Consider the following 21,202-nt stretch of genomic DNA (forward strand, 5'->3'; position numbering starts at 1 on the left):
TTGGACGCTTGTGCACCATTGTTTGTCTTTAGTTATGTTATCTGGTGGGGGTATGGGGGATTCCAGTTCCCTTAGGGTAGCAAATAGTTCCCTCGTATTGGAGCTGGAGTTTTTGATTCTATCAATGAAGGGGTTCTTTTTGCTGAGTAGGATTTCTTTTTTGTAGTTATTTGCTAAAAGTTTGTTGTAGTTTGTTCTCTTCTGTTGGGGTATTGCGCCATTGAGTTTCTAGTTTCCTTTTTTGCATTCATAGTTTCAGATGGGGGGGTGAACCAGGCGTTGAGGTGGGCTTGTTGTTTGCTCTTTTGCAATTTTAGGGGGCAATAGTGTCTAGTCCTTTCTTCATAGCATTGTTATAACTTTCTACTGGGCACTCTGGGTATATTTTGTCATGGAGAGCATTAAGGGTTGGCAGCAATAGTGGTAGGAGGTTGTCAGGAGTTATGTTATTATTTTCTTTTTGGTCTAGTGGGCAGTGGTGGTGCCATGGTTTCTTTTTCCACATGCTTCTTTATAGAGTGATGGAGTGAAGTCGATGAGATGGTGGTCTGTCCAGTGTTGAGGAGTAGTTTTGGTGATGGTGGTATCGCAGTTCAGTGTGGCGATCCGTCCAAGGTCCTACCTTTTTGTTGTGGGTAGGGGTGAGCACTTTTTGCGTGTTCAGCAAGCATGTTGGCTATAGCTTGTGCTGGTTTGTCATCAGGATCATTCAGACCAAGATTCAGATCGCCTAGTAATAGTATTTGAGAGGTTTCCTTTGTGTTGTTGGCTAAGAGGCTGGATAAGTCTGCCTCGAATGAGCCAATGGGGCCGGGTGGCCTATAAATCGGGTGGATGGTTAAGGTAAAACAGTTGGAGATGGGCAATTTGGCTGTGAGGAGTTTGCAGGATTTGAGAGGTGATTGGGTCGATAGTCTTAGCTCAAGATCAGTCTTAGCTATGATGGCCAGTCCGCCTCCTCTGTTATTGGGTCTGTCCATTCCGATTATTTGGTAGTTTTCAGGGATGGCTATTGAGTGCTGGGCCTGCTGCTTCATGCTTCGGTAATCGCCAGGAGGTCAAGGTTGTTGGTGGATAGGGTGTCTGCTATTTCTGTGGCGTGGGCCACTAGTGATCTAGCGTTGATTAAGGCTCCGGATAGAGTAGTTGTGTTGGGTGTGTCCTGGATTGTTATAGGGATGAGTTTGGGTTGGGTGGAGCTATTGAGTGTGTAGTTAAGTTGGGGCATACTTTAGGGTGTCGTAAGGTAGATTTTATGAACTTCTTCTGGTAATTGGGCTCGAAGAGGCGGGGTAATCTGGCTCGAAGCCTGATGTTTCTTTCTGAGGTCGGACAGGGTGCGTTTTCTGCTGGGTACATGGTTAAAGTAGAAGTAGAAATGGTGAGGTGTAATAAGGGTATGAGGAGGTATGGTAGGTTGGCCGTTTGATTCTTGCTAAGGCGCATTGTACAGTTTGAGGAGGGCTGAGGTGTAGGATGGATACCTAGAGAGGCCGCTGGAGGCTGGCAGTGGGTGTGTATGCTAGATACGATATTCAGGCGATACAGCAAATTAAGGCTAATTACGCATCAGAGTAGCGGGTGTGGATGTGCTAGATGCAACATTAAAGTAGTAATCTGGTAAAGTAGGGCTAGTCCCGCATCAGAGTAGCCGGTAAGGAAGTGCTAGATGTAACATTCAATAACAGGGAAAAACGGGGCTAGTCCCACCTCAGAGTAGCAGGTAAGCATGTGCTAGATGTAACATTCAAGTAATCTTGGATAGTAAGAACTCCCTTCTGAACAAACAGTTTCCCAGTGTCAGTGCACACATGAGTTTTCACACCTGTATGCATTTTATTTGGGGTAGACAATTGTATCAATTGTGCATGTGTACGGTTTTTCGTCAGTTTATTGTATCGGGTGCTTAATAAGAGGACACATTCCACTGAATCTTTTCCCAAATTCAGAGCACAAATGAGCTTTCCCTTGCGAAGATCATTTCTGGTGACAAATGATTTTTCCTCTGATCGAAGCTTTTAGAATATTCAGCACAAGGATACGCTTTGTTTATTGACATTTACAAATGTTCCACAAAATGCTTTAAAGAAACCGCTTTTACATTCAGAGTGTGTATGGTCGTTTTTATGCCAGATATCCCGCTCCCCCTGGATTGACAGAAAAACCAAGCTTGGTTACTGGATGTTAACACAAAGGGGTTCCATGGACGGAAGTCATCGGAAGTCATGTTGCTTTACTAATCTACAGTGAAAATGCAAACTCCTATATAGTCTTGCCATCAAGATAACAATTGAGTATTTAGCCCTAAAAAATAGCCATACTGTAGGCAGAGGTCTTCAATCTGTGGGGCGTGTGATCCAGGACAGCGAGAAAAGAGAAAAAAGAAATTGGGCCCCACATGCTCAGTCAGTGCAACGTGATGGGGGCACAGGAAATAAATAAAGCCTGGACGTGCGCTTTCCTGCATTCCTGTGTCCACGCTGCGTTGTTGCTTCCTGCTGGTACCATGAGCATCTTATTGCCTGGTAAGGGATGCCGCTTCTCGGCTCAGACGGCCACACCACAGTTGGAGGGTGTGCCGGGAAGGGTGTGCCGGGAAGCAAGCGTTTCAGGCCTTTGTCGGTCCCTATGCTTCCCTCTCCCCCTTTGGACCCACGAAGATTAACGCGTGGGGAAAGGTGAGCAGGGGGGGGCGGATCACTGCAATGCTAGTTCCCCCTGCGCCCTTCTCCCTCTGTGCCCCCACCTTGCTTGACCATGGGGGGATGAAGAGGCGAGCGGCGACAGGAGCATGCATTGCATGTGTTGTATGATGTCCAGCTCCGCAATCTGCCGTGAGGGAGCCAGATATCATACAACACTGGTCCCCCTGCTTTGGCTGTCCCTCTGCCTCGTCACCCCTGTGGTCCATGGGACGGCGCTGGCCGGGTCCGAGATCCGGCATCAGATGTCTGGCTGGATCTCGGGACCCGGCCTGCCTCAGCCATGACCAGGCTTTACCCAGGCCCCCAGCTTTGCAGAGGGAAGCTGGGGGCTCGGTGACCTAATCTAAGCAGTGCTCCTTTCCCCAGCCGTCACTCGTACATTTCCTGGCTCTGTTTGCTCACCCCGTTTGTTTTTTCTGTCCTGAAAGGGACACCACATCAATGGGCCATGAACATAACTGTGGTGGGGAGGGGGGTGGTCACTAAGCAGGCATTCTACATGCTGGACGCATAATTGTTCAAATGTGCGTTTTAAATATTAAGAGGAAAAAAGTCCTTTCCAAACTCAAACGCTGCTGAACCTTGCATTCACTAGTTTTCTTTGAGATGTGTGTTTTTTATTTATTTATTATTTTCTTTTTCCTGAGCACCACACCAATACTCTTTTTTTTTAATTTGTGTGTCCCATGCTTTGTGTTTTATCTCCGGTTATATTTATAAAGATGTTATGTTTACAAATAAATGCTTCTGTTGTGCTGACAGCAGTTATTAGGAAATTAAACTGGGGTCATGGGTGCCAAACGGAGGCAAAAATACCCTTGGCCAAACACATATCTTATAGCACTTCCTTTTTTTTTTTATAAGTAATTGCAAACAGTCATTTGATTAACAAGTTTTGCATATATTTTTTTGTTTTTATTGTTTTGGTTAAATTCAACCTTAAACACAGTCTCGGCAATGGTCTGTCAACCTGCTGAGCTACCCCGGAAGCCATCTACTATAGAGCAAGTCTATGCATCCCTTGATGTACTAAAATCACTACATTACCAACAGTACTTTGGGTGCACCGCTGCCATAGAAGTGATTTAAATTGCAATGAATGTATTTCATCCTGCTGTGGGTGCCAGGCCTTCGCCTGCAAATGGCACCATATGTTGCAGAGAAACCAGGGGCCCTCGTGTCTGGCATGGCAGCCGCGGCAGTCTACTGCCATGTCAGCGCTGTCACCTAACTGCAGTATAAGCTATATGGCTATTACTCGATGTTTCCGTGAGTTAAGAACTACTGTGTCGTATTCTATGTACGATATGTTGATGAATGATTGAAATGCCAGCAGGCTGGACTTCTCAACTGTTCTAGGTAGGGAGTAGAAAGGGTAAAATATAACCAGCTGATGCTCTTTCTCTTGCTCACTCTATTTATTATTTATTTTGTCTCTGTGACGGAGTATGTCACGTTTTCAGATATGTGCTCTGACTGCTCTCTCTGCCAGCTGGGGTGGACTGTCCTATAGGGAACTTTGGAGATTTCCCAGTTGGACCTTGCACCCTAGGTCCCTTTTGTGTGCAGGGGAGAATGTGTGCCGACTGGCAGAGTGTAGTGTGCAAATATTGGTATGTCATTCTGGTACGCCTATAATATTTTTTATTGTACTTTTTCAATTTCAGGAACACAAATTGGCTCAATCATCCCATCTTGTACAGCAAAGTCCCCAGCAGCAATGGCACCATAAAAAATCCTGACGTCTCTATTAGGACTTGCCGACAGTAAGAATGTCTTTTTTTAAAAACGACCTGTATTTTGCTATGGGTGATGGTGGGGTAATTTGACAGGTATAGTAGGAGTCACAATCGGGGATTTCAAACCTATTTTTGAGGCTGTTCCTTTATCATGTCCAGTTTGGGCGGTACTGAAAGTTCACGTCTCATGTGGGAGTTGCATTTTACAGTGCACTGTGTACTCTCTCCTGGTTTCCCAACATTACGTCCTGCTTACTAGCTGATGCCTAACACACAAGAGCTGGTTTTAACCCATGCTCATTTTTGAAGTCTCAGGTAGACCCATGCATCCTTGACTAACTCTTTTCATTGCAGCAGCATCGCTCCAAGTGTGTCAAACTAACTACCTGTGTCTCAGCAAGAAAAATCCAGTGAAGCATTTGACCCAGCCACACAGGCAGGTAAGGATATCTTTTTTCCCAATGTAACATTGGTTGAGTAGAAGTACTGAAGGTTTATATCAGCCCTCTGCAATGTGCATCCAGGTGTGGTTTTCGCCGCCAATCTGTGGCCTAGTCCAGGACCACATTTCAACAAAAAATTGGAGCTAGAACTTCATGATCTGAACATGGAGTCTTCTGAGACTTGTATCAATGTGGTGTTTTTTTAATCCAAGCAGCATTTCTGACCCATGTCTGCAGCGTTTTCTTTTTTATCTTTCTCCCCCCCCACCCCCCCCAAGCTGGTAACATGGTTTTGTTTGGGGATGACTTTATTTATTTTTTTTTTTTCTCCAGACTTTTCACGTGGTTCGTTTTTAAATCTTATGTGGTGTTTGTCAATTTAAATCTTTTAAAGTATTTTTAACTCCTGAAAACTTGAATTGGGTTTAAAAAAAAATAATGTGACAAATTAACTTGGAGGGGTTTGCAGTGTTTTCAGAGTCGGGCTCCTTTTTTAGATGGATTGTTGGTACTAAGTGAAAAGATCTTTTTCACTGTACCGATTGGGGGCTGGTGGGGTTGATTTAGAAAGACCGCTCTGTGACCTCACATAGCGGTCTTTCTAAATGAAACCATCATACTTGTCAAACCCCTGTCTCTCACGAGTGCGCGCAGGGGATGACAGGCACTGTGAGCCCCAGCAGAGTCGTCACAGGAAGTAGAGGTGAGTTTTGGACTGTATGTGGGTAGGATGTGTGTGTTTGGGGTTGGGAGGGGAAATTGGGAGTTTGGGGGGTCTCCCCCCGATTGATGAGTTAATGAGCGGGTGGGGAAAGAGGGGGGGCAGTATGTGATTTACACACTGAAAGCCAATACAAAAACGGACGGAAAAATAATCTTTTTGGTGTTCGGGCTTTAATATGCAGAAAAGTGATGGTAGGAATTTCAAATGAAAAGCGGAAGGAGAGGTGGAAATGGACACGAGAAATGCAAAAACACAGAAATATGTATTTTTTTGCATTTTGGGTTCACATGGATCGCAGTTGCTGACAAGTTAAGCTGCAGTGTGTGATTTGTGGCGCTACATTAGCAAGCCTGAAGCCAACACTATTAAGGCAGCATTTGGAAACAAAACAGTAGCAAAAAAGACCAGGGATTTGTTTGTACGGAAGCTGCAAGGCATACACGAGCAAAAAGACACAGTTAAAACATGGCCTCCGTACCTACAAATGCTTTGGAAGCTTCTTACCACATTATCGGGGGGGGGAGGCCCTTTACAGAAGCTGAGAGTAATTCTGCCTACTTCTCACTGTCAACCGGGTAGTGCTTAGTGACGGTGCAGCAGAGAAATGCAAAAGTATCCTTGTGTCTAACACCACAATTTTCTGCCACATCCCTGACCTGTCCTCTTATCAGTACAGAATTGATATCGTGCTTGAAATATTGGAGAAATATATTTTGTAAACCAATTCAGGGCAGAGCAACTGCATCTATAGTCCTTGACATTAACTACTACTTCCTAAGTTCCCACTGCCTAAAGTGGGAGGCGTGTGTTGGTATTTGCTTGGATGGTGCTTCTTCAATGTCTGGTGCTAGAACTGGGTTATAAGCCAAAGTGTTGGTAGTAGCTCCACATATATTGTGGACACACTGCGTCATCCCCGGGAAGCTTTGCCTGTGCGCAATATGGGGAATGGACTCTCAGAGGTGCTGACTTCTGTTGTAAACATTGTACATTTTATTAAGATGCAACGCACAAGAGCCCGTCTGTTTGCCACATTATGTGCAGAAATGGGGGCTGAACATGATGCTTCGTTTCACACAGAGGTCAGGTTGCTCTCCAGGGGGAAATGTTTTAAATTGTGTTTAGGAACTTAGGAACAAAGTGAGACACTTTCTCCTGGGTTTAGACCAGAGGCCCAGGGGTCTGCAACCTTTGGCTCCCAGATGTGTTTGGACTACCATTCCCATGATCTCCTGACATTGACTACGCTGTACAGGCCGGATGGGAATGGTAGTCCAAACACATTTGGGAGCCAAAGGTTGCAGACCCCTGGACCAGACGAAAAAGCCCCTGTGTGATTCACACTGGCTTGTACTGTTCGCTTATTATGGCGACTTCTTTGAAAAGCTACTTTACTACATTTATAATGCGCATCCATAGACCCATGGATGTGAGGGTGCGAACAATAGACAGACGTGACAAAAAACAAGCCTATCCTGTCCTAGGACCAGGGAGGTGCCAGACAGAGGCTAGCAAATGAAGTACTAATTAAAGAGGAAGGTTTTAAGACCCTTTTTAAAGATGCTCAGAACTGAAGAGCCTCTCAGATGGCTGGGCAGAGCATTCCAGAGTGCCGGGGCCACAAACGCAAAGGCACTCAGTAGCGCTTTTTTGGTTTTAAATCTTGGCTGGTAGAGAAGATTTTGGTTATTAGAGAGTAGATCTTTAAGGCATGTTCTATGTACCTTTTGTAAGTAAGGTGGCATAGTACCCATGAGGCAATTGAAGGTAATAACCAAGAGTCTGAAGGATATCCGAGCCTCCACAGGGAGCCAATGCAGGGCTCGACATGCTTCCGAAACATGGGACCTATAAGAGAGGCCAGCTACGACTCTAACCACACTGTTCTGAACCACCTGAAGGCGATTAATGGTAGATTTGCTGGAGCCAGCTAGCAGACTGCAGCAATAATTAAGTTTGGCTCCTACAATAGCTCGGGCAATAGACTCGGCATTCTGTTTGGAGATAAATGGTCTCGGGTGGGCCAGTAATTTAATGTAGTAGGTGGCGGATGCGACTTTACTGGCTACGTAGGGCTTCATATTAAGTGACTGATCCAGGACCACTCACAGAATTTTTACTTTAGGGAGATTGGGGATCTGAACTTCCCCTAGCTGGAAGTGCTTATAGGCTGGATCAAGTTTGGCTCAAATGCCCTCTGATCCCACCACCATAAATTCAGTCTTATCGCGATTAAGTGCCAGGTTATTTAGCATCATCCATTTTTCAATAATGGAGAATGTGCGATTAAGTTCACTCTCATCCCAGTCGTGCTGACCCGCGAGAGGGATGACACATTGTGTATCATCTGCGTAGTTAGAAAAAAAATATGCCCTCCTGAGCGAGATGAGCGAAGAAGGGAGCCATGAAGGTATTATAAATGCAAGGTGATAGACTGGCTCCTTGCGGGACTCCAAAGAGTACCTGAATATCCGGTGCCTTCGCCTCATCGGCACACACCCTACTAAATCTATTAGATAAGAAGGAGAGCAGCCATTTGGTAGCAGCCTGTGAGCAATTAGCTACCGACATAAGATATTAGAAGTGAAATCTGCTGGTTATCCAATCTCTGTAGGATTTGAGATTTAAGGTCCAGTAGTCAGGTCTCAGTACCAAAGCCTTGTCTGAAGCCCGATTGAAAGGGGTTGAGGATAGGGTGCGAATTAAGATGTTGAGCAATTTGAATATAAGCAACCCTATCCAATATCTTCAGACGAAAGGGGGTGTTGGTTATCGGCCTATAGTTGGTAGGGACAGTCTGATCCAGATTAGGCTTTTTCAAGAGGGGTGTGACCCATGCTTGCTTCATCTCATCTGGAACAACGCCATTGAGAAGAGAGGAGTTAACACATTTACATATGGCCTGTACCAATGAAGGAGGGTAGGCTTTAATAATAGTAGATGCACAGGGGCCCCCTGTGCAGTTGGTAACTTTAAGTTTGGTAATAATGGATGCTAATTCCTCCTCTGAGATAGGACTGAAATCAAAGATGGGAATGTCTGGATTCCTTAATGAATGTGTTGCCAACATTGTGAGTGCCAAGTGTATCAGATGCACTCTTTGTAGTAGCTATACCTTCACGAATTCCGTCTAGTTTCTTTGACATGGCATTCTGAATATCAGTGCACCAATCATCATTTCTGATGATTGTAAATGCTACGGGCTCTGGAACCGCCTCTTATTCTTTAAGAATTTTAAGCAATGCCCTGGTGTTAGAGTATGCATGTGAGATTCTGGCATCCAGATGAGATTTCTTAGCTTCCAAAATGGCTATTTTGTAGGAATTGGATGCTTTTTTTATAGTCAGATAGTGTTGACTGAGATTGATTAGCTTTCCAAATATAAAATAGCTTAAGAGAGGCAGCTTTAAGGGTTTGGAGTTCGGGAGAGAACCATAAGTTGGTTCTTTTAGTTTCTGCAGGTTTTTATTTTTATTTTTAAGAGGCGCAAGGGAGTTAACCACCAGATTCAGGGTGGACTTGATTTTATTGGCTATGTCGCCTGTGTCGTCTGTCTCCAGGATCGGCGAGACCTGTGATGTCAGGGCTTCTATTCTTTCCCGAGTCAAGGATTTAATATTACGATATGAAGTCGCTTCAGAGTGGAGCAACTTGACTTTAGAAATGTAAGGTACTCTGGTCGAGTAATTGACAAAAGCATGATCTGACCAAGGACCGGGTGCTACCATCACGTCGTGATATGGACTATTAATGGCAGATTCCCAATCCAGGGTGTGACCCAGGTTATGGGTAGGAACTTGAACCATTTGTTTGAAGCCCAAATCAGAAAAGGATTGAGCTAATTCAGCTGCAATATGATCATCAGTAGGTCCCAGCCAATGATTGAAATCGCCCAGCACTATGAAGCGGGTGTTAGGTTTCAATAATGGGAGGAGATAACTAGAGAGTGCCAGAGAACGGTTACCTGAGCAGGAGGGTGGGCGATAGATCAGAATAAAATTAACTGTGGTTTTAGTATTTATCCCAATTTTTATATGCAGGAATTCTATTCCTTCCATAAGGTAACCCTTAATCTTCCAAGCTGATAAGGATTTTCTTAAGATGTAGGCTACACCTCCACCCCTCCCTGACTCTCTGTCCTGTCTGAGCATGCAGTATCCGTCTGGAATGGCTAAGTGAAGTGAGGGGCCAGCAGCAGCAGAGCCCCACGTTTCAGTTCTAGCACAGACATCGAGATTTGTTTTCTTCGATGTAGGCAATACTTCATGAGCGTGCCCAACCAAGGATCTGGTATTAAGTAACATACAGTTCAGAGAGCCAGTAGGCTGGGTGATGGTATGGCATACTGCATTATTGTTGTTCGTACTAATATCAGTGTGGCAGTGGGGATATGGATTCTAATAGCTGTTCCGTGGATGTTATGGGAGATGGAGCCTGAGTGAAAGCGCAGTTCAGACTGCAAGGCAGAGGGTCTTGTAAACGTAGTGAGCCTGTGTCATGGCTATTGGAGAGGGAAAGGGGCAAACTTGCGAGAGTGGTGGTAAGAGATGCGAGCTCGGTGCTACGGAAGATGTTTCTTGCTACCTCTATAGCTGCCGAGACTTCCTGGATTCCCATCTTACTCCAATACCTTGGACCAGCCCCGAGAAGCCGACACGCCCGGCCACGGACCGGCACAGACCGTCTTGTCTCCTTCGCGCCTGCGCGTTCTGCCGGGTTTAAAGAGAAATAGCAGCAAAGACTACAAGGCTGCTGGGAAGTGTAGTTTACTTCCCAGTCAGTGCAAGCAGGGAAACTAAACCCTGTTTAAATCGTGCTGTTGTTGAATCAAGTGTCAAAAGACAATTTACAAGTTAACACGTAGTCTAAGGAATACAATCTCAAAATTAAACAAAATAAAAACTAGTAGCAGCAAATTCCTTTAAAATTGAAGTTAAAAGCGTGATACAGCGGTATAAAATGCGGCGCTCCTAAATAAAACAAATTTGAGGAGGAGGAAGGCTGCAATGGGCTTTATAGCCCGGTCAGACCGGCACAGACCTCTTTGAAAAGCTACATTTTCTAAACCTCTCCCCGCAAGGCACAGAAAAGAAACCACATCATTGGCTATGAACGCAAAAATTTCAGCATCCAAGAAGAAGCTGGAGCTTTGGAGGAGGAGGGTTAATGTCTGCATTCCGATGCGTTTCCATTGTTGGCAGATGCTCTTGAGGAGGCGGAGTATGATCTTTTCATGTGTTGCTGAACTAATGGGAAACCATCTCAGAACCACTCTCAAAAGTACTTTCCAGAGGACAATTGTAGCATCAATGACTGAGTGGTTCAGCCTTTCCTAGCAGACGTAGGAGGAACTAATGGAACTTCACAGTGACCACCTACTTGAGAGCCAATTCAAAAAATTGTCCTTGGGTGGATATTTGCAGAATGCAGTTTCCCACTTTATCCAAATGCACAGTCAATGTACTGTAGCCTTTCAGCACCTCGTACCCTTGCAAGATTGGATTTTCAACACTTAGCAGCCGTAAAGACTAAATATCGGTTAAAGCTGGAAGAAAACCTGTGGTTGGCTATTGCAAAAATGTAACCCAGTAGTGATGGCTGGCTGAAAGGCAGGCCCACCCTTCACACTAGTTCTCCAGTATGCCACTGTCCAACTTGCAAGTGACTGCATTGATAGTAATCAAGTTGTTATACTGAAGTATGTCCTACGTTACTGTAGGAAATAAATATTCGACACTACTTTTAGTCCCCCCCTGTAGCAAAAAATTCGGAATGCGGTTTACAAATATTTGCCCTCTAATTTGAGTTGTTGCAAGAATGATTTTGATAGAATTTGCTGTTTGGAACCCATACCTCCATTTGGCACCATTGTAAACCAGATACATATTTTGGAGTCCATGTGTATAGAGGGGCCCAAGCCAGGTACCTTTTTCTTAGGGAGGGCTCGGGGGTCAAAAAAGTTTGAAGACCACAGCTGTAGAGTGACTATGTTGTTATAAAGAATGTTTTTTTTTAATTTTTATAAAAAAGGCGAAAATCCTAATTGCCATCTTGCTGGCACTGTTGGTGGGCTTGAACGCCAGAAGCTTAATGTACTAAACAAACCTTTGCAAAATCCCTGGGTGCTTAAAGTGGTCCATTATCCACGTGCTTGCTGTGCCACGTTGCTGTGTCTCTGGTACGGTGCATCCAACTCGTACACATGACCACACCTTCAGTGGGTATGAGCAGATTCATTCCAGTGCTTTACTGTGAAAGAAGGAGTTGCACGGACCCAGCAATACTCCAGATTTGATTCTGTCGTCTGCTTAAGAACATTGCAGTGTCGCATAGCCCCTGTCGGAATGTGTCTATTGTATATAGAGGGCACAGTGCTTGTAATTTTCAATAAGTTGCCCAGACAGCTGCATGCCAGTGCACAGACACCCACTGGCATTGATTTCCCTTGTGTGGGGATTGATGTGTGGCTTGTGGGAAGCGTGTGACTTTCGCAGCACCTTTTTAATATTGCTTAATTCTGAAGCAGGGTGGCATGGTTTTGTTTGGCTGGCATGAAGCCTGGCTAAGTTTTGAAGTGTGTGGCAGACTGTTTGAGCTGCTTTGTGGTACGGGGTGTGCTGCATACGCTGCCAGGTGTAGTCTCGGGCTAGGGATGGTTGAAACGCCCTGAAGAATGATTTCTTTTATTCCTGCATTCCTCCTTCTGGTGGCACAGGGGTGCTTTGGGCTTAGATTTGCTGTTGTGATTCTGGACACAGAGAATGGTTGCAGATATTGGCCATCCAAGCTCTCATGTAGAAGGGAGAGAAAAGACTCCTCTAACCAACAGTGGACAGATGCCCCCCCATCTAATTATTTCTCTTAACAATGCCTGCAACCTGATCATTGCTTTCACTTAAGCCATTGAACACCAGCCAACAAAATAAAAGTGGCATCCATCAATTGTCCAGCAACTGAATTTACATTGAAGGAGTCTCAACGTCCTTCTTCCGCCCCCCCTTTTCAAGCTGGGAAATATTGTTGAGATTTGTGTAATGTGAAAAGTGTACAGGTTAGGTACTCTGTGAAGTTCAAGGTCAAAGCACCCCTAAAAAGGTTCTGTAAAGCTGCCCCCCCCTATGAAAAGCGAATTGTCTGGCATTCAAAGACTCATTTTGTATTGTAATGCTTTTGAATATTATTTTTTCACTACTGGAAGTTACGGATGCTATACCCGTGATGCAGAGCTTTTTACGCCATTTATTTTAAAGAACACATGGATGGCTTGTTTACCCCCCGTTTTCCATTGCCTTTTCGGTTCGCAGTAGGGCTAGTTGTGTCAGCCTTTATGCGCAGGGGACAGTGTTCTAATTCACCCCATGACTTGTGCTCTACCCCATCTATGTTTAGTTTGTTCAACACTTTGGGGAAATCGCTACATGAATTAATATATACAAATGTAAGATTCAGGGACTCTGGATTACTGCATGTTCTACTTATACTTATGTCACACTTATACTTATGTCACATTCTCTATATAGGTTGATGAGGTTCCCGGAGGGATTTTATTGCCCCTTCAATGCAGTTGTTTTTTTTTTTCCCAACCACTTGACCATAGCAGTTAATTGAAGATAGTTTGCCTGTAAACTTTATTGAATGCTTGCTAGGGATAGTGATCCTTGTCATTAATTTTGAAAATATCTTCTTTTTTTTTTAAATCATGGTTTATGCTGATCTGGGGTGAATGCTTTTTATGTTTTTTTTTTCTTTTTCTCTAATGATCATTCTCGTTAGATGTTGAGCTTTGAGCTATTTTCTTGCTTGTCTGGATTTTTCTGCAGCCTTGTGTATCAGAGGACTGGCACGGTAGCAGGAGTTTTCTGACCTCGGCGTCAAAGGGGTGCTTTTAATTGCTTTGCTATTATTCCCTTAAGGCAGTGGTCTTCAAGCCTTTTTATGCTGAGCCCCCCCCCCCCCCCCCCTTGAGTAAAAATAAAAAAATTCCCCTTCAAAAATGAGGGATGGGGACTGCTACTCCGATGCGCAACCACGCAAAATATTGCTCAAATGTTCAACCTAAGAACTTTATTGCTGCAGGGTTTTGCCAATGTAGACCCAGAGTCCCTGATGAGCCTAACAAGTGGTATATCGACAGACAAGGTATTGGTTCAACCACTGCTCATAGACTATTGATCAATCATTTCCTTAATATACAATGTTATCAATGGGTATCAGTATTCTTTCCAATTTTTTGCAGATGAGTTTTCAACCGATTCTTCACGTTCAAATTTTATTAAAATTGGTGATTTTAATATGCTCCTGCCAAAACGTGTTTCGGCCTTACAGGACACAGGTCTTCTTCAGGTCCAATGTATCACCTTTCTCCTGTTTAAATATTCTAACTAAATGATTGAACTATGTCCAGCAGCTTACAAATAACCTTGCTAGCTGGACTAAGAGATCTTGAGTCCCGAGAGACCTGTTAATGGCTGGCGTGTTGTGCTAAAAGTATTTAGTGGTGCTTGGACATCCTGGATTGGTTCCCCAAATCGAAATTCCGAGACTTATCTCTCTCTCTCTTTTTTTTTTTTTTTTAACCTTTGATGCAATCCTAAAGATGTAGTGTACGGGTTGGGGAACCAATCCAGGATATCCATGGTAGAGCGCGATTCGTAAATATCAATCCATTTTCTGTCCTAGTCATTCAAGGTCTTTATGCGTAGACCTTGTGGAATTGGTGACGCAGTTCGCCACTATTTATAAATTATAGTGGTCACACCGCACTCTCAAGGGTATGTACCCATACACACTTTTGTGTGTGCAGCTAGACTGAGTTGTGGGTAGCTGCATGGGGAGGGAGGGAAAGCGCCAATGAGAGCAAGAATAAGCAAAAATCCAAAGTGACGGATAGGATCGCACTTAAGGGGAGTCACCCCAGTGTACAGCTCAGGCAAAATGATTGTTGTATTGGTAGTCACATTATGAAGTTTCAACTTGCCTTTTTCATACCCGCAGCCAAGAAACAGTATTAAGACGCAGGAAACATTTAATGAAATAATGAAAACCTATAATTGAGGCTTTAAAAAGAAAGGTAGAGGAGAAAAAGCAGCTACTGGTGGAATCTGGAAGATGACGTGAAATAAAACGAGAGAATTATATTGTAAAAGCTGATGGGTGAAAACGGACTATTCCAAAACGCATTAATGGCTGTTCACGAAAGCTGGAAAACCGTCTTTTGGCAGGGATGGCTAGTGTTCTTCATTCCTCTTACATTCCTTCCTCATTACCTGCCTCTTACTTCACCTGAACAATTGATAGAGGCAGCATTAAATCGGCAGATGTCTGTGTAATGTTGCAGTTCCCAAAGATGTAGCGCTGCAACAATTGCAAAATATTGGATTATAAAGTAACCCGTCAGTTGTTTGCTACAAATGTTTTGTCAGACAGATCCAACGGGACATAACGGAAGAGGAAGTGAGGGGCTTATTCGGAAGCTAGCCGTAGGTAAGGCCCCGGGACCCTACGGGTACTTTGCGTCCTTCTACAAGACCTTTGCCGCAGTGCTGGTACCGCCGTTCACGTACCTCTTCAACTCCTTTAAAGGTAGTGGGCGAATTACCTCGTCCATGAAAGAAGCTAAGATCTCCCTAATTCTGAAGGCGGGCAAGGACCCTCTCGAAAGATCCTCCTATAGGCCAATGGCGCTTATTAATGTAGACTCCAAAATATACACTAAAATTCGAGCGAACAGATTCGAGGGGCTCCTCCAGGATCCGATCAGGCGGCATTTGTGAAGGGGAGGCAGACAGCGGATAACATCAGAAGGGTGGCCCACCTAGTGGAAAAGGCGGAACAGACTAGTACCCCGGCAACGCTTTTATCTTTAGACGCTGAAAAAGCATTTGACCGGGTGGAATGGTCCTTGCTCTTCAAGGCCATGTAAAATATGGGGCTAGGAGGCCCTTATCTACAGATGGTCAAGGCGAACTATGAGGGTCCTCGAGCGAGGGTGGTGGTCAACGGGACCCTATCTAGACCGTTCCAACTTCAAAGAGGTACAAAACAAGGGTGTCCCTTATCGCCCCCGCTTTATGCGATTTACTTGGAGCCCCTCTTGCAGGCAATCCGGGAATCGGAAGGGATACAGAGGATACCGTTTGGGGGCAGACAATATAATGTGGCGGCCTTCGCGGATGACATGCTCCTAGCCCTGACCAACCCCATAGAATCGAGTAGGCAATGCAGGGTACTACTAGGGGACTTTGGGGAAGCATCTGGGTTGCGCATTAACATGCATAAGTCCGAATTGATGGACCTGACATTGGTGAGGGAGGAGAGGGAGGAATTGAAGGAGTCCACGCCTTTTGCCTGGCGCCCGGGGGGAATCATGTATTTGGGGGTGAGTATTACTCTGACCCTTAAAGGGTGGTATGGGGCGAACTACCCCCCCGCTTTTGAAAAGAATTAAAAAGGATCTCCTTCAGTGGATTTCCTGGCTAGGGAGGTTGGAGGCAATAAAAATGCTTATCCTTCCAAGGTTGCTCTATCTCTTCCAGGCTATACCCCAGGCAGTCCCGGCCAGCTTCTTTAAGGAGCTCCAGGTGATAACAAATGAGTTTATATGGGAGGGGAAGAGGGCAAGAGTGAGTAGGCAGCTGCTTATGGCTCCGAGGAGGGGTGGCGGACTAGCACTTCCCAACTTCCGTCAGTATTATGAGGCGACCCAGTTGCGGGTGATCAGGGAATGGCTTCGGGAGGGAGAAGGAAAACACTGGGTGCGGATGAACAGGGCGGTTACGAGGCAAGAGTTGGGGTAGGTCCTGTGGCTACCCAGACAACATCGGCCGGGGCATATGCATCTGAATTCCATCACCAAGTTGGTTGCAGACAATTGGGACAGTCTAGTCCGACGCAAGGAAATTACAACATATCCATCCCCCTTCACCCCTATTTTGGCTCCTACACCCCACGAACCAGGAAGCGGCCACTAGACCGCTGACCCCTTTTGAGAAATTCCTGACGACCAATGATGGTTCGAAGGGCCTCATTTCGCAGCTTTATAAGATCCTAGATGAGGCGACTCCAAGGCCGCACTGGGCGTATATGCGGAGGTGGGAAGGCATTGTGGGCAGGGAATTGGAGCAGTCGGATTGGGAAAGGCTATGAAGGAAGATCCCTAAACTGGCGAGAGCTTCACAAACCCGGGAAACTTGGTATAAGATATTGTACGGGTGGCATTATACTCCAGCTCGTCTGTGTAGGCTCTACCCAGGGGCATCTGGAAATTGCTGGAGGGGATGTGGTCAGGAGGGCACCGCGGAACACATCTGGTGAGGTTGCCCAAAAATATCCCCGTTCTGGGAAGACTTTAAATGCGCGATGGAACAAGTGTTTGTAACAGATGGGAAGCATACCGCTGGAATGGTCTCTATTAGGTCTGAGGCCAGCAGTAGCGATAAGTGGTCCAAGGGGTGGTAAAGAGCGAGGGTGATGCTCACTTTGGCGGCAATGACAATTATCGCTCAGAGATGGAAAAGTTCAGAGGGAGGTACCGCTGTTCCAGATTGGTTGCGTAAAATTTGGGAGATGGTGGCGATGGAATGGGCCTCCTATGCAATCAATAATGCAATACAGAACTTTGCAAGTGAGTTGGGGGAGGTCCTCAGCTTTCTCAGGACTTCAGGATTGGCTGGGGCCCACAACGTCTGAGGCTCCTGGACTTGGAATAAATCTGCATGAACTTTTAGTGGGGGCGTTGAATTGCGCATTCTTTGAGACAGCACCAACGGGGGGTGGGTAGGGAGGGGGGAGTTTTGGGGTTTGTTATATTTGTTGAAAACTTCAATAAAGAGAATTTAAAAAAAAAGCCTGTTTAATGCCCAACTTCCTCAACTTTATTTGAGGATTTTTCATGTAAAATGCATGTATATGTTAAATGACCACATCGAAGGAACTATTTTGGCTTTCAGCAGTACCTTGCTCACTGCGAGACCCGAGAATCATGTTGGCCATTTCACTTTGTGAAGCAGATCTTGGTATAAACTGTTGCTCTTAACAAAACTCTCTTCATGTTTTTTAGGTGTTTGAACAATCAGAACCATGACCGACTCCAAGTACTTCACAACCAACAAAAAAGGTGAGTCCTAAACCAGTCTGTACTTTTTGTGTTATGCAGTGTCAAATTCTCTTGGACTATCGTGGCTTTTGACAAATGATGTTTTGGGAAGGAGCCTATGGCCTGCTTTGGGAGGAAGCCCAAAGCATGCAGATCTCCTACTTGCTGATGCTTATTTATATTTAAAAAACTCCTCCTTTTGGTACATGGTGTGTTGTGAAAGCTGTTCTGGAGTGACGCAACAAATGCAAGCAGTGCCATCTCCTTTCGCTGAACTCTGCATTTCTGCCCCACCCGATTCAAAGATGTCTTTACTTGATCATCAGCTCTCCATCATCGCGTACAGTCTTTAACCCTTTAAGTGCCATGCATATTTCCCCCCAGTGCCAAGGTCTTTTTTGTTGATTTCGGTATGTGGCCATTCAATGCCTTGTAACTTTTTTGTTGCACGAGATATCTCGGCCAAATGTGGCTCCTTTTTTTCCCACATGTTGGCGGTCGTAATGCCACCCAGGAATCCTAGGTTGCTGTAGGGGGATGAGAGAAAATAACCAAAAAGGGCAAACTTTTTGTGTTTTTTCAAAAAATGCAAATAAAATGATGTACAAAGAAGCATGTGGTTTTTTTCCTTGCAAGAGCTAGGAACAAATGGTTTGCTGTGCTGAATTCCCCAATTTACTGGCTTTCAAGAACAGGTTGAGTGGAAACGACAAAACATTATTTTGATGTGGCTATCAACCGTTTTGTGAGGTAGGCGATTTGGCCATTTTGGCCAATTGGACATGCATGGACGGAATGGAAGAAAAGGGTAGGAAAGCCGAATTGGAGGACAGAAAGGCATATATTTCTGAAAAGTAGTCAAAATTCCAAGTTTAGGAAGGGGTGATTTGCGTAGGTTGGGGAAAATGCCATAGATTGGGGGAAAAGCGGGAAAATAACAGAAAAAAAGGTATGTGGTGGGCATGGTTGGCTTGGTACGGCAATGGCTTCTGTGAATTTTGAGAAAAGCAATGCTCCGCTACATTCCCCCCACTCTTGCAGTTTGGAAAGCGCACATTTTTTGTAGTGTTTAACAAAACAAGCAATACCACAAGCCAAACACTGAGCCATGGTACACAGGAGTTTTATGCTTATGGCCTGAACAGACACACTTAGCATGTGTAAATCAGGAAAACCAATGTGGTGAGGAACGGTAAGCATACTTTTTTTGAAAGAGCACAGGCAGACCTTTTCAAGGGTAGGTGACTTGTGCAGGTTACAAAAGTGTATGGTGCCTAAAGCAGTGACTATAAATGTAGGGCACATTTGGGAAATGAAAGGGTTGTGTGACAAAGGGCACCAGCGAATGGGTCAAAACGTTATGAAAACCACACAAACACAACAAATGTTATACCTTCCCGTGTTCCCACAGGTGTCCCAATGAAAACGGTAACTCGCATGTCTGGGTGCACCTACCTGGTCACCAAGGGGAAAGCCTAAAACACAGGCAACCCCAAGTCTGTTTTGACACGTGCATTTCACACTTTCTGCAGACGGGCACACCATACAGATATGGGCCTCGGGTGTCCAAGACAGCAAGGAAAACTGGGAACCCCATGCATTTCTGAAAAGAGGACACCCGTGGGAATCCGCAGAGGTATGATTCTTACTGCCACACCCACTGGAGGGCCTTTCCCACAATTTTTGATGGCCCTCTCCCCCCCTGACCCCAAATGGGTGGTGGGGGCACCTCATGCAGGCCACCCCCCCCCCTCCATTTGGTGTGGTGGGGCTCCAGAAATGTGTGGGACAGGCCCCCCGGTGGGTGGGGCAGTAAGGTTTTGAGACCCTTGGGGCCAGATCGGCACACCAATATGCCCCTCTGCGCCAAGGCAAGTTTTTACGTAAACCAAGAAAACAATGGAAAATGGTACACTACACTTTAGGGCGGGCTGAGGGGCACCCTAAACCGTCAGGTCATTTTCTAATGTAATGGGGGTGACCCTCTACCCCCACACCAAATGCAGGGGGGGCATCTCATTCAGCCCTCCCAGATGCCCCTTCCTAGGAACAGATATCTGCACCCAGGGATGGCTACAAGGGGTGTCCCCATTCCCCTTGGTGTGAGGGGGAGAGGGTGCTCCCCCTTTTCTGTAAAATATCCCTGGTGGGTAGTGGCCCCACCCACTCGCACCCAAAATTCCCTTTTTTTAAAAAAAAAGTTTTATTTTGCCCCCTTCGCTGGAGGCAGATGAGCAGCCATCTGCCCCCATGGGGGGGGGCTAACCTGCAGGCCCCATCCTTTCGGGGGCCTGAACATTTATTCCTGGTGGCCCCCACCCCCAATTGGATGGGGGGGGCCACCTCATGTACTCCTGCCTGGGGGCATAAATCTATCCCCAGGGAGGGCTACAAGGGGTGGCCTCCTTTCCACTTGGTGTGGGAGGGCCACCACCATTTCAGGGGGGCAAAAAAAATACCAGACCCCCCCCCCCCCCACACACCCCCATCCCCCATTCTATTTTTTTTTTTGCCCCCTTCCCTGGGGGCAGATGATCAGCCATCTGCCCCCAGGGTTGTGCACATATGTGCCCCCATGCTTTGGGGGCCAGGCGGGGAGAGGGCTGCTTACTGTAAGCAGCCCTCTCCCCCCCCCCCCACGTCACAAACGTATCCCTGGTGATCCAGTGGGTTGCTGGTCATGGATCGAACGCTGTGCGCCGATCCGTGACCAGCAGTGCGTCATACATGGGGTCGTTGGAAAGGGGAGAATCTCCCCTTTCCAACGACACCACATTTTCCAATATCCCTGGTGGCTAAAGGGCCCCAAACCCCCTCCCACCTCCCCCTTCCTTTGAAATTATTTTTTTTTATCTCCACCCCTGGGGGCAGATGATCACTGCCCCCAGGGGTCTCCAGCGCTGTGGTGCCAAGTTTTGGGGGACAGGGGGCCACTTTCCTAGTAAGCAGCCACCCTCCCCCCTCTCCCAAAACAAATCCCTGGTGGTCCAGTGGCCATTGATGGCCACGGATCGAACTCTGCGCCCGATCCATGACCAGCAATGCTGTCACACAAGGTATCGCTGGAAAGGGGTGAATCTCCTCGTTAAATTGGTCTACTCATGCGATAAATCAGTTTGCATCCTGGGTGAAGCCAAAAAAAATGAAAGCTGCCTCCAGCCTACTACCTGGAAATGAATCAAGGGTTATAAAATCACCCTTGTCCCACAATGTGGTGCTTAAAAAGCCTCTAGTCTTAGGAGTCACATGGGTTACCATAGGACCATCATACGATATAATAAAAGGCCAGATGTATGTTTGTCCGATGCAGTCATGTGCAGTAGAGACTGCCTGCTTCGCCTGTTGCTAGAGGGAGCTGCTGCCTTAGGAAATAGTGTTCCTACTGTGTTTTTGAAATACTGCTGTAGCTTCTCTATCCCACTGACAACTTTCTATGACAATGGAAACATTACATATATAAACAAAAATTAATTTGATTAAGCACTATCTTTCTAACA

At 45.8% G+C, this 21,202-nt stretch overlaps 1 protein-coding gene across 15 annotated transcripts in view; it reads left to right on the forward strand.

The window, feature by feature from the left end:
- Positions 1-21,202, forward strand: part of AP2B1 (adaptor related protein complex 2 subunit beta 1) — a 1,113,451-nt gene that overhangs the window by 20,141 nt on the left and 1,072,108 nt on the right. For 6 of the 15 annotated variants that reach the window (XM_069614911.1, XM_069614900.1, XM_069614901.1 and 3 more), the window contains exons 2-4: positions 4,373-4,471; positions 4,799-4,884; positions 17,670-17,726. In XM_069614911.1, coding sequence (XP_069471012.1) covers positions 17,690-17,726 — 37 coding nt within the window. In that variant the 5' untranslated portion in view covers positions 4,373-4,471; positions 4,799-4,884; positions 17,670-17,689. The remainder of the gene's footprint in view (positions 1-4,372; positions 4,472-4,798; positions 4,885-17,669; positions 17,727-21,202) is intronic. The other 9 variants (XM_069614904.1, XM_069614913.1, XM_069614905.1 and 6 more) reach the window with 2 other exon arrangements.

The sequence above is a fragment of the Ambystoma mexicanum genome, chromosome 9 (assembly GCF_040938575.1).
Source record: "Ambystoma mexicanum isolate Mex_15411 chromosome 9, UKY_AmexF1_1, whole genome shotgun sequence".
Taxonomy (NCBI): Eukaryota; Metazoa; Chordata; class Amphibia; order Caudata; family Ambystomatidae; genus Ambystoma; species Ambystoma mexicanum.